This window comes from Cervus canadensis, chromosome 14 (genome assembly GCF_019320065.1).
Source record: "Cervus canadensis isolate Bull #8, Minnesota chromosome 14, ASM1932006v1, whole genome shotgun sequence".
NCBI classification, from domain to species: domain Eukaryota; kingdom Metazoa; phylum Chordata; class Mammalia; order Artiodactyla; family Cervidae; genus Cervus; species Cervus canadensis.
The window spans coordinates 25537954-25551835 of record NC_057399.1 but is presented as its reverse complement, the minus strand read 5'-3'; the positions used below and the strand labels follow the sequence as shown (position 1 = coordinate 25551835).

Genomic DNA, 13882 nt, shown 5'->3' with positions numbered 1-13882 from the left:
AAGTCCATGGAGCCTTTGGTTTTGCACCAGGTATTTAATGCTTACAGTGGTTTAATGTGCAAGCTGAACCACTAGAAAGAAAGATCCCTAGAAAGAAAATATTTGGAATGCAAATGTAAGGTGTTACTGTTACAGGAGTTTTTGTTTGATTGACTCACAAAATTTTGGAAGTGAAAATGCCATTGTAATTTATTTTATATTGCTTTTATGATTCTTCAATATTAGATAACAGGTGCTCCAGGTGATTGATGCTGATAAGCCAAAACTAAAGGTTTAGAAATAATATAAAACTTCACTGAACATATGACCTAGTTGCAGGGGGGTACTCTGTGAATTTTCTGCCAGAATTGCTTTTGTGTAAAATTTTCTAGAGCAAGATGGGTTTCTTGAGGAAGGTTAGTTCTTACTTCTCTACAGGTCTATGATTAAGATCAGAAGTTTAAATGATACATTCTAGCTTTATTCCCAGTTTCTGAAAGGTTTTCCAAAGGTACTGCCAATAATCTCAATAGTCTAGAAATTTCAAGGTGGAAAATGGAAAGCAACAGAGCAATTACAAAACCCCTCAAAAACTACACCATGCTATACAAAGCTACTTAGTTAGCTATAGTCCACTGATGAGGCATTTTGTTTTGTACTGGGATTTTTTAAATATATTTTGTGCATGTCAATCAATGATTCTCATATCATATCTCCATGATGCAAAGAAAGACAATTTTAAGACAAGAAGATTTAATCCTAGAGCATTTTAAGCGTATAAGATGGTAGATGTCATGCTGCTGACAGCATGCCCTTTCCTGGACACACACCAAGGATTATATCTCTTCAATCTCACCTATTCCCTCTCACACCCTCATCTTAATGCTCAGAAAAGAAAGACTGCGTCCTGGCTCACTCAATACTTAGAGCTCTAAGTGTGAAAATGAGGCATAGGAATAATTCTCTAAATTATATGAAAGCTGTAATAAGGGGCTCAACTTGCTCTAATACCAGAGTGAATATCAAGGGAATACCTGAAGAGAATTATGTAGGTGACTTGAGAAGTTTAAATACAAGTCCTTAATTAGGTTATACTTACCTGGTCCATAAGTCAGCTCAGCATTAATTGGAAGAGATGATTAGTAAGCAAATAAGATTCTAATTAAGTCCAGCACTGCTTCCTTCTCTAAATAATTTAACAGCCTCAGCCCCAGATATGAAGAGTCTTTGAGAAAGGACCCAGCGTCTGCTATCAGACCATCTTATTATTGCTAAATCAGTTTTAAAAAGTTGCCTGGAACCCAGTCTAGTAAGAAAATGCCTAAACCAGGGCTTCAGTATCTTACTACCTTCTTTTGTCCCTGAGTTCTGATTTTACCAGGCATCTGAATGAACTGCTAGGTCTTTAATCCCCAGGAATGGACCTTAGAAGCATGCAGTTTGGTAGGGTGTGGCTTGGTGTAGAGAAGAGAGGAATGCAACTCCTTCACTCACTGTCAGCTTTGCACAAGACTTCTTTCTGTGCCACAGTTTCTCTCTCTATAAAGAAGGAAAGATGCTGGTTTCACTGCTGTTTCACTGGGATTTGTCAAGCCTGAGAATTAGGGACAGAACACCAAAAGTACTGGGAAGGTCTTAGGAAATAGTTCCATTAAACTAGGATATAATTTTATGAAGAACTCTGTGCTCACAGCTTTTGAGTTCAATAACCTCAACAAATACTAGTGATCTTATAATTCTACTAAAAAGTTTTCAAAATTCTTAGAAAGGAACTGGGGCTTCCCTTCAGGCTCAGGTGGTAAAGAATCCACCTGCAATGCAGGAGACCTGGGTTTGATCTCTGGGTTGGGAAGATCCCCTGCAGAAGGGAAGGGCTACCCACTCCAGCATTCTTGTCTGGAGAATTCCATGGACTGTACCGTCCATGAGGTCTCAAAGAGTTGGACATGACTGAGCGACTTTCACATCACTTCTTCACAGAAAGGAACTAGAAACATATAGTAACTAGCTTCCTTTCAAAACATCTACTATAGTCTGTACCAGGCATACAAGACAGAGAAGAAAAAGAATTGACAGAGAGTCCTAAGGATCTTGAGTTCAAAAACTAGCTTTGTCAAATAACGGGGTGACTCTCAGAAAATAATTTAACTTCTTTGGGCTTCTGTAAAATAGGTAAAGAGATTGATATCATTTAGCATTTTTAAGGTTGGCTGAACAGTAGAGTAACTGAGCTAACTTTTAAAACACTTTGGATGTCCAGGTTCTTCCTCAGACCTCTGGGAATGATTCTGGGCATGGGTATTGGTAGTGGCCCCACAGGTTATTCTGAGCCTCCAAGTGGAGAACCACTGCATTGATCCCTCATTGTCTTTGGTGATCAAAGTTCTGTGACATCATGGTGCGCTGCCTATGGAGTAACACAGATACAAATGTGAGATGTGGTTCTCACATAGCCCACCACATTTTAATAATGAGTTCCTTTACTTCAACTGTATCTTCCACCAAACTATGGCACACTCTGCCTCACGTTGCGTCCAGACCACATTGGCATTTGACCCAGGTGCATCAATTTGGGCTGTCTTGAGGGGAAAAGTTAATGTTATACCTTATTTATTTATTTTTTAATTAATGAAGGTCAAAGTTAATCTGCCCTCTAGAATTTTTTGACCACTTTGTTAAAAATCATTTCAACTTTCAAACATTCTTGTTAGGAGAAGGTGACCAAAGACAAATTAAGTTAGTTGGCCTGTTTCACTTCCAGCTTGGTGAATAATTTAACCATGCCTCCCCCATCCAAGGACTGGCACTCTTAGACAGCAGGTGCTGATTTTTCCCTTGGACAGACTGCACGGCAGTTTGCTGGAGAGAACAAGTGGGAAAGAAGCCACATCCAAGTGTGCTCAGTCACTTAGTCTTTTCTGACTCTCTGGGACCCCAAGGACTGTAGCCCGCCAGGCTCCTCTGTCCATGGGCTTTTCCAGGCAAGAATATTGGAGTGAATTGCCATTCCCTTCTCCAGGGGATCTTCTAGACCCAGGGATCAAACTCGTATCTCCTGCATCTCCTGCATTGGCAGGCAGATTCTTTACCATTGAGCCGCCTGGGAAGCCCACTAAAGAAGGCACAGGGTGGCAAAAAATGACTGTCCTGCTTGATGAAACAGACATCTGCCCTGTGGATAACTCCACCCCTTTGTCCAGAGAGCAGAATCAGAATAATTCAAGGCAAGGGCAAGGGCAAGGTGGAGCATGTGGTCTGTAGTATTTCAGGGCAAGGTAAAGACATAGCTATCCCTGCCTCGGGCTGGCAGTACTTTGGTGAGTTTTGTGAACAACTTCGTGGGAAGTCTCACCCCCATTGGATACTGAGCACTTCCCAGGGAGGAAATGGCAATCCATTGTTGGTTTGCCCATCCACTGAGGGTTGGGGCTGTCAGTCATGGGGAAGGAGTACTGATATCCTTACCCCTGCTGAATGCCTTCACTTTCATTTTATACTGGACTCCACAAATCACGTAGCTGACCTTGCCTAACCCAACTGCCATGAGACAACTCTGAGTTTGATAGAACTATGTGAGGCCATGGGGAGAACTGTCAAAGTTCAATGTCCTTATGTGTTCACTCTCCTGGAACAGAGCGAAAGATCTAGCTGCCTCTTGAAGTTTTTCCCCTATTCTTAAGTATCACATTATACACACATCATATATTAGCTGTGTGACATGGGGCAAATTATTTACATTTCTGTGCTGTAAAATGTTATTTTGTCATATAGGAGTAATAATACTAATGTCATAAACATGAAATATATAAATACATATAAATACTTGGCACAGCAATGGACACAAGGTAGATGTTTAATCAATTTTAGTTGAATAACAAATTCATTATTTTTTATAGAACCTGAAAATTGTTGCAAAAGCATTTTGATTAATACTTTGAAGGATACCTGTTCTAGTAAATATATTTGGAATATCAATCTCCAGGGTTCTTAGAAATTTCAAATTCACTAAAAACTCTCCAGGAGGGGAAAATTTTTAGGTAGAAGAAAAACTGTATGATGAGAAGGAATCCTTATTGCCAAATTCAGACTTAAATTGAAGAAAGTAGGGAAAACCACTAGACCATTCAGGTATGAACTAAATCAAATCCCTTATGATTATACAGTGGGAGTGACAAATAGATTCAAGGGATTAGATCTGATTGACAGAGTGCCTGAAGAACTATGGATGGAGGTGCATGACATTGTACAGGAGGCAGTGATCAAGACCATCCCCAAGAAAAAGAAATGCAAAAAGGCAAAATGGATGTCTGAGGAGGCCTTACAAATAACTTAGAAAAGAAGAGAAGAGAAAGGCAAAGGAGAAAAGGAAAGATACACCCATTTGAATGCAGAGTTCCAAAGAATAGCAAGGAGAGATAAGAAAGCCTTCTTCAGTGATTGGTGCAAAGAAATAGAGGAAAACAATAGAATTGGAAAGACTAGAGATCTCTTCAAATTAGAGAAAATAAGAAATACCAAGGGAACATTTCATGCAAAGGTGGGCACAATCAAGGACAGAAATGGTACGGACCTAACAGAAGCAGAAGACATTAAGAAGAGGTGGCAAGAATACACAGAAGAACTATACAAAAAAGATCTTCATGACCTAGATAATCACGATGGTGTGATCACTCATCTAGAGCCAGACATCCTGGAAGGCGAAGTCAAGTGGGCCTTAGGAAGCATCACTTTGAACAAAGCTAGTGGAGGCGATGGAATTCCACTTGAGCTATTTCAAATCCTAAAAGATGATGCTGTCAAAGTGCTACACTCAATATGCCAGCACATTTGGAAAACTCAGCAGTGGCCACAGGACTGGAAAAGGTCAGTTTTCATTCCAATCCCAAAGAAAGTCAATCCCAAAGAATGCTCAAACTACTGCACAATTCCACTCATTGCACACGCTAGCGAAGTAATGCTCAAAATTCTCCAAGCTAGGCTTCAGCAATACATGAACCGTGAACTTCCAGATGTTCAAGCTGGATTTAGAAAAGGCAGAGGAACCAGAGATCAAATTGCCAACATTCGCTGCATCATTGAAAAAGTGAGCTAGTTCCAGAAAAACATCTACTTCTGCTTTATTGACTATGCCAAAGCCTTTGACTGTGTGGATCACAATAAACTGTGGAAAATTCTGAAAGAGATGGGAACACCAGACCACCTGACCTGCCTCCTGAAAAATCTGTATACAGGTCAAGAAGCAACAGTTAAAACGGACATGGAACAACAGACTGGTTCCAAATCGGGAAAGGAGCACGTCAAGGCTATACATTCTCACTCTGCTTATTTAACTTATATGCAGAGTACATCATGAGAAATGCTGGACTGGATGAAGCACAAGCTGGAATCAAGATAGCCTGAAGAAATATCAACAACCTCAGACATGCAGATGACACCACACTTATGGCAGAAAGCGAAGAAGAACTAAAGAGCCTCTTGATGAAAGTGAAAGAGGAGAGTGAAAAAGTTGGCTTAAAGCTCAACATTCAGAGAACTAAAATCATGGCATCTGGTTCCATCAACTTCATGGCAAATAGATGGGGAAACAATGGAAACAGTTAGAGACTTTATTTTTTGGGCCTCCAAAATCACTGCAGATGGTGACTGCAGCCATGAAATTAAAAGACGCTTGCTCCTTGGAAGAAAAGTTATGAACAACCTAGACAGCATATTAAAAAGAAGAGACATTACTTTGCCAACAGAGGTCCATCTAGTCAAAGCTATGGTTTTTCCAGTAGTCATGTATGGATGTGAGAGTTGGACTATAAAGAAAGCTGAGCAGTGAAGAATTGGTGCTTTTGAACTGTGGTGTTGGAGAAGACTCTTGAGAGTCCATTGGACTGCAAGGAGATCCAATCAATCCATCCTAAAGGAAACCAGTCCTGAATATTCATTGGAAAGACTGATGCTGAAACTGAAACTCCAATACTTTGGCCACCCAATGTGAAGAACTGACTCATTGGAAAAGACCCTGATGCTGAGAAAGATTGAATGCGGGAGAAGAGGATGACAGAGGATGAGATGGTTGGATGGCATCACGCAATGGACATGAGTTTGAGTAAACTCTGGGAGTTGGTGATGGGCAGGGAGGCCTGGCCTGCTGCAGTCCATGGGGTCACAAAGAGCTGGACACAACTGAGTGACTGAACTGAACTGAACTGAGAAGGAATTTTAGCTTTGTCCATCATAAGTGGCACAAACGCCACACCCATAGTAACTGTCTAATTGTTGAGGTCTACAGTTAATAAAGTAGAAAGGATGCCAGGTAACAGTTCGTTTTCTGTTTTGCATGAATAAGAAGATGTAGGAGGTTGATGTAATGTGGAAGTCAAACTGTATAATTTGGTGGTTTACAAGGCACATGTCTCCAGTCACTGATGAGCAGGTGTCTGCAGTGCTAGCCTTCAATCTGTGACTGTCACTAATGCCATCTTATGTAGCCTAAAACTATGGAAAATGGTGGAAATATGTAGCATATCTTTGGAGTCCCAGGAAGTAAAGGTGGCTGCTTCACTGCCCCATCACTATGATTTTCATAAATATATTGAGCACTGGCTGTATACCAGGTAATTTTATATTCTTTCTAATCCTTGTAAGAGTTAGTCGCTCAGTCATGTCTGACTCTTTGCAACCCCATAGACTGTAGTCAGGCTCCTCTGTCCATGGAATTCTCCAGGCAAGAATACTGGAGTAGGTAGCCATTCCTTTCTCCAGGGGATCTTCCTGACCCAAGGATTGAACCTGGGTCTCCTGCATTGCAGGCAGATTCTTCACTGTCTGAAGCCACCAAAAATCCCATAAGGCAATTATGTCCACTTCATAAATAAGAAAACTTGAGGTTCAGCTAAGTCATTTGGCTTAACCAAGATTTTCTGACCAAGTAGAGAGAGAGTGAGTGTATAAATACAGTTCTATAAGACTTGAAGATTATGCATCTTATTTTAACTGACTGCAAAGCCCCTCTTGTAACTAAAGTAAGTGAATGCTTGGTGGAAGTAATAACATAGCAAATACTGATTTAGCTTTAACATCAGGTACTGTTCTAAGTACTTAATACATACTGACCTATTTAATCCTTGCTATAGCCTTATATAGTAGGAATTACTATTTTCATTTTGCATATGAGGAAACTAAGGCACTGGGAAGTTAAATAAACTGAGCCAGATTATGAACCAGTAAGTGACGGACCAGCTTATAAACAAAGCAATGTGGGTTTGCATTCTGGGCTTAACAACTAGGTAAAAGAATTGGAACTTCTTGAATTATTAATATTTTAAAGGATTAACTGAAAAATTATGGTTTGATTTTCCATAGTAATTTGCCAAGATATGTACCCAAATGTATGTGTTTCTAAACATTAATCAAAATATTTCAAAAAAAAATTCAGAGCCTGAAGCAAATAATAATGATGATAGTAGTAAAAACAATTGTTAAAATTAATTTTACATTGATAATGTACCCTGGCACTGTGCCAGATGACTTATATATGTCATGTCATTTAACATTTATAATAGTAGTTTTATTATTTCTAGAAAACAGAATAAATTACTGAGGCCCAGAGAATTCCCTGGTGGCTCAGTCAGTAAAGAATCTGCCTGCAATGCAGGAGACCTGATTCAATCCCTGGGTCGGGAAGATCCCCTCGAGAAAGAAATGGCTACCTACTCCAGTATTCTTGCCTCGGAAATCCCATTGACAGAGGAGCCTGGTGGGCTACTGTCCTTGGAGTCACAAAGAGTCAGACACAATTGAGTGACTAAACCATAAGAGAATTTAATTAACATTTCTCATGGCACACAATAAATATATGATGTGTCTGGGATAGACTGTTTGCATTCAGAGCCCACATTATTCATTACCAAACTAGTACTCCATTCTTTCATAATTTTTTGTGGTGGAAAACTTTATCTTCTGAGAACCGATCTGAGTTTTAAAAACCAGCACGAGTCATTTGTGACTAAGTCATTTGTTTTTTGAATTTCAGGGACTTGAGATGAAGAACTGACTTACTGGAAAAGACCCTGAGGCTGGGAAGGATTGAGGGCAGAAGGAGAAGGGGATGAAAGAGGATGAGATGGTTTGATGGCATCACCAACTCAATGGATTTGAGTTTGAGTAAGCTCTGGGAGTTGGTGATGGATAGCAAAGCCTAATGATGGAAGCTGCAGTCCATGGCGTCACAAAGAGTCAGACATGACTGAGTGAACTGAAGTGAACTGAACTGAACTGGATATTAACTTATGCTCAAAAACACCATTTGAAGAAAATAACAGAATGCTTTTCTCTTGTGATCGATAAATTGTCTGAAATCAGTTCCCTAAACACATTTTGTGCACTGGTGGCAACATGGAAATTACAGTCTCCCAGGTGATGACTTTGGAGGAGTGCTCTTCCTACAGCAAATGTATGCTCTAGACTTGACAGATACTGCATGTTAATGAAGGGAATAATGGCTAGAAGCTTACCATATGCCTCTGGGCTTGTGGCATGTTGCTTACAGGCATCATTCAAGCGTCTATGTAGTCACTGGGTATACTACGCTATAATGATTGTTGACCACTAAACCACTTCATCATCTGCAGCACTTTTCTTACAGGGAGAACTTGCATGACTTTTAATTAATGCACGGTTCCAGAGGATCCACACTATATGTGATTCAACCCCATACTCTGAATGAAGACTAAGCTGAGTTGGTAACTCTTACGACCTTTTGTGGGAACATGTATCCCTTAAGTGGATGAGGAAGTTACCAAATCTCCATATCCCTTGATTCTGTCTAAGTCAAGACTACCTAACCCTTTCTTTGTTTTCCCAGGTCTTGGTGGGGGTTGCACATAGATTTCTCCTTTCCAATATATTGTTCAGAATTAATTTTTTTAGGAAAGAACTGTGAGAATAGGTTGGTCAGCCATTCTGAGGAGGAGTGGATGGGGGAAAGCAGAGGGGGAAAAAAGAGATAAAAGAGATGGCTTTATTGCACATTTATAGACTGTAACTGGTGTGAACTGACTTCCCCTGCATTTTGCAATATGCTTCTTTAAGCAAAATTTCCTCTCCAAACTCAGAAAACTCTGTGGAGTGCCTGAGAACAGTCACCTCCAACTGCTCTACCCTCAACTAAATAACTAACTGTCTCTTCTCAACAGTTAGAAGCAAGCTTGTTGGAAAGTAGTGTTTCTAGAGCTTCCAAAAACACATAGTAGACATTTTTTCTTGGCAAAATCTGTCAGCCATTAGGGAGGAGTCCATGATGAAAGTTAAAATTTAGATGTGACAACTCTTAAAAGTAAAATTTGTGTATTTCCAAATTCTTCCTTTCCAAAAAAAAAAAAAAATGCTTTTCATATGGAGCTGTTCTATTGAGAACATTATTGAATGCAGCTGCTTGAAGAAAAAGCACTTAATCTGGATGGCAAGATCTCTGCTAGTACAGGGAAGGAAATAGTCTGGGATGATCATTTCTACCTTAAATTGACAGAAATGCTAATTACCAATAGAATGAAATGGAGACCTAAGGGTAAGATTTTTTTTTTTTCACCAAAGGAGTTAGAAAAACATGTCTCAGTTGATGAGAGCCAGAAAATAAAATAACAAACAGTGAATAATGATGGAAAGCTACTTGCTATTATTTTAAAAAACAATAGTCATTAGGTCTGATCTCATAATTATTACTCTAAAAATCCTGAAAATAAGGTCTTCTTTTCCCCATTAAATAGAGAAGAGCAGAGAGGCAGAGCAGAAACATAATTAGAGCTGGTCACCCAGCAAGGAACTGGCAAAGTTGAGATTTAGCCCAAAGACTAAATGTCCAGCTCTTCACCACTCCTCTGAAGGACTTGAAAGAGAATTTGAGCAGTGAGTTACAGTGTTCTGATTACCATGGCTTTGTTGGAATGGCCGCCTCCTTGGAACTCAATGGTCCCAAAAGCATCGGTGGGGCTGAGTTGCGTGTGCTTGCTGATGGACCACTTCTCAGACTGGACGTCATTTCGAGAGAGGCGACTTTCGTTTTTCTCATTCTGAAGAACCGAGATACTGGGAGTGAGGCCAACATGCTGGCCTATTAGACGCCCACAGCAACACCTATAATGTAAGAGGTCAAAGTGAACCCCTTGTATTAGTGACAACTGGAATATACACTTAAGGCAATCTGCTGGAGAAACCTACAAACTGTAGCAAGCCAGCAAGTCAGTTTTCAGGTGGAAATCATATGTGGCATACCTGACAAATGGTGAACTCAGGATTTACTTGACAAATTAATACACTTCTTCTCTGGCCCTTCCTCATTTTGCTCTAGCTGTAATGTGCCTCCCATCTTTCTGAACCCACCCCCTTTCACACCAGTCATATTGTTCAGGACTGGAACCTAAGAATGAAAGCCCTGTAGGTTTTTCTACTTTTCACTCCTCCCATCTATTAAATCTTGTGCAAAGGCCACTGAACAGCTTTAAGGGGAGAATTTTAACAGGCACATTTAAATAAGGACTCTCAATCATATGTGAGTAAGAACCTAACTTGTCTTTTCCCAATTGACACTCACTGTCAAATATCCAATTCTGAGAATAAAAATTTGCAACTTAAGTTTTCTTGAAGAAACAAGAAAAAATTATTCACAAGATATCTGAAAATGAAATTTTTTCCTTCCATCGTTGAAAACGTTGCTCATACTTTACTACTAGCACTACTATGACTATTAGCAATAATACTGATATGTTGTTACCATTTATTAAATACTAACAGTGTGACATTCATTGCATGGGTACAATATTATAGTTTTAAAGGCATTCAAGGTTGCACAGCTGGTTTATATGATTCCAGAGTCTATATTTTAAACTACTTCATTATATTGTCTTTTTGTAAAGGCACTTCCAGTATTCATATATTACTTTATCCCAAATGCTTCACACTTTCTATACTTTTGATCATTAGGAAGTAAGTAGAATTTTAAAAATGTTCTTGAATAGAAATCTGAAGGTCTGCAGTCTAGTCAGTAATTTGCTAGGAGTATCTCATTTAAAAGTCTCTTTTTCGCTGTAGCTGAGCATGTTGATAAAAACCAACCATTTTGATGAAATGCTGGAAAGGGAAACCACATTAAATATATATTTATACATATATATATGTATATATAAACATAAAATCCATTCTTGCAGACAATGATGAATTTCCTTCCTGAGAGTGTACCTGTTATTTTGTACATGCTCTCAGAGAATTAACTACAGGCATGGCATATTACATGGTGTGTATATATAAGATTGTTTCAAAGATATTCTGTAACAATGAAAAGTGATCTTTAATCTCACATCAGTTCTGTTGCAATGGATAGTGACTACTATCATAGTTTTGTTCCCGTAACTGCCACTTCAAGTTCTTGCTACATTACAAAGACAGCAAACTTACCTATGGGGGTCTTTTGTGCTGGGGATGATGTGAACACATTCTCTTTTATAAAAGGCTCTTTCTATCCAAGACTTCTGAGCCTGAAAAAAAGGAAAAGGAAAGGGGAACACAGCCTTTAAGTATTTTTGACTAGAATGCAAAATTCCATAAACACTTAACAGATTAATATCTCATAAACTGAATTGAAATTGTTGTTATTTCACACATAAATGCTGTATATAACAAAATCCCTTACTATCAGAAACTGCTAATTAGATTTTTTAATGTCATAATATGAGAGTTAAAGGAAAATGACCACATTAAAAAATGCTAGTAATGGAACTATATACAAGTTCATAATGACTTCTGAAGAACAGAAAAATAATGCTATTTACAGAGAAAACGAAAGCTATACAGCAGTATGTTCGTAACACTTTAGATAACAAGTATTAGTATGAGGAAGAAATATACCTAAATAAGCATAAAGTTTTCATGGCTGACACTTCCATTAGATTTTATTTATAGAAAGAAAGAAAAATGGTGAGGAAATTACATTAATTCAAGCTCTAATCCATCACCATGCTTTTACTAAAATCCAAATTATCAATGCTTGAATATGGAAGGGGAAAAAGGAGATGGAAACATAAGGAAGATAAATGTCTTCATCACAGTTCAAAATTTCACAGGTAATGCCTTTGGAAGGAAAGTAGATGCCACATTTCTTGGCATCCCACATGCCTTTCAGCACACGAAACACAGCTTCTTAGAACGAACATTGTTGGGACTGTCCACACAGCAGCCTGGCCACTGAGATTAGGTTCCCAGAAGGATAAAGCAAGTTCCAACAAACTGTACCATCTTTGTTCCAAAACAGTGCCCATCCTTCATCCCTTAACCCCTTTCTTTACCAGCATTTGAAACAGTATAGGAGTCTCCTATGTAATCCAGTAAACTACTCAGAAGATTCCTTCTCTAAGTGAGTGGTTAAGATAGAAGTTTGGCAGAGTAACATGTAATGTTATTTCCACATGCTGTCATCTTCTATCTAACCCAGGATCAGAACAAAATTCCTACTTTTAAAATATACAGAGAGTTTGGGATTGACATAGACACACTGCTATTAATATATTTAAAATGGATCACAGATAAGGACCTACTTTCCTGTGTAGAGCATAGGAAACGCTGCTCAATATTCTGTAACAACCTAACTGGGAAAAACATTAGACAAAAGAATAGATACATGTATATGTATAACTGAATCAATTTGTTGTATACTTGAAATTAACACAACATTGTTAATTAACTGTAAAGTAAAGTAAAGTGAAAGTTGTTCAGTTGTGGTTGACTCTTTGGACCCCATGGACTATAAGTCCCTGGAATTCTCCAGGCCTGGGTATTGGAGTGGGTAGCCTTTGCCTTCTCCAGGGGATCTTTCCAACCTAGGGATTGAACCCAGGTCTCCTGCATTGTAGGCAGATTCTTAACCAGCTGAGCCACCAGGGCAGCCCAAGAATATGGAGGTGGGTAGCCTATCCTTCTCCAGGGGATCTTCCTGACCCAGGAATTGAACAGGGGTCTCCTGCATTGCAGGCGAATTCTTTATCAGCTGAGCTAAGAGGGAAGCTCTAATTAACTATATTCCAATATAAAGTAAAAAGTTAAAAAAAATACATACAGGGCCAAAGTGCAAACACGCTGTTTACTTGGCCTGTCTCAGTGACCAATGCTGACTGTTTCAAGTCCCTGTTTTGTTGGCTATAACTGATACTAACTCTTCTAAGGACCCAAATGGCTGTAAACGTTGTGCTAAGGTCTTGTCCTCAGCCCCTTAATACTGCACCTCCGTCCTCTTTCACAGTGGAGTCTATGTGAGCATGTGGCACTGAAGGCAGTAGTTGTCTTAGATGCATAACAAAGCACATTTTGAAAGTAGCAACACAGGGTGATGCTTGAGGGGTACAAAGGACCAGCATCCTGTTTCAGTCATGGTTACAATCAGGTCGCGTAATTTCTGAGTGCTTATGCATTGTCCAAATGTAAAGGAGCAGCCACTCTGCCGCAGAGATCCTGGGTCCAGGTGGCCCTCTGCACTGTCATACCACAAAGGTAACATTTGCAGTTCTGTTTGTCATTTTGGCATGGAGAAAGCTTCAGTGTCTATTCTCAAAGTTTTTCTTCTCAAAAATGTAGGAAAAACTAGTGGCTACATCTTTGCAGCAGAAATAAGCTTAGCAGCATAGATAACCAGTCTTTATCTTCATAAAAAGCCTGTAAGTTAAACTATTCATAGGCTGTGATTTTTTTCCTAGAAACTGAATACTTTCTTTGATAATATCTCTTGGCAGATAGATGGTAAAAATATTCCTCTCTTGACATCTGAAACCAACTTTCCCTACACCTTGGGGAGCAGAAAAGGGAGAGCATACTTTCACTTTTTAGGGGCCCACTTTGGCTGGCATTCAGAAGGATCTTTTGGAAAGCATCT

The 13882-nt window shown here is 39.2% G+C and overlaps 1 protein-coding gene across 15 annotated transcripts in view; it reads right to left on the bottom strand.

Annotated features, from left to right (window-relative positions):
* TRPM3 (transient receptor potential cation channel subfamily M member 3) overlaps positions 1-13882 on the bottom strand; it is a 936946-nt gene that overhangs the window by 283193 nt on the left and 639871 nt on the right. For all 15 annotated transcript variants that reach the window (XR_006272993.1, XR_006272994.1, XM_043487226.1 and 12 more), the window contains exons 2-3: positions 11419-11498; positions 9897-10101 (exon numbers count right to left, since the gene is read on the bottom strand). Coding sequence is in view for 13 of the 15 variants with exons in the window: in XM_043487226.1 (XP_043343161.1) it covers positions 9897-10101; positions 11419-11498 (285 nt within the window). In the remaining 2 variants the exon portion in view is untranslated. The remainder of the gene's footprint in view (positions 1-9896; positions 10102-11418; positions 11499-13882) is intronic.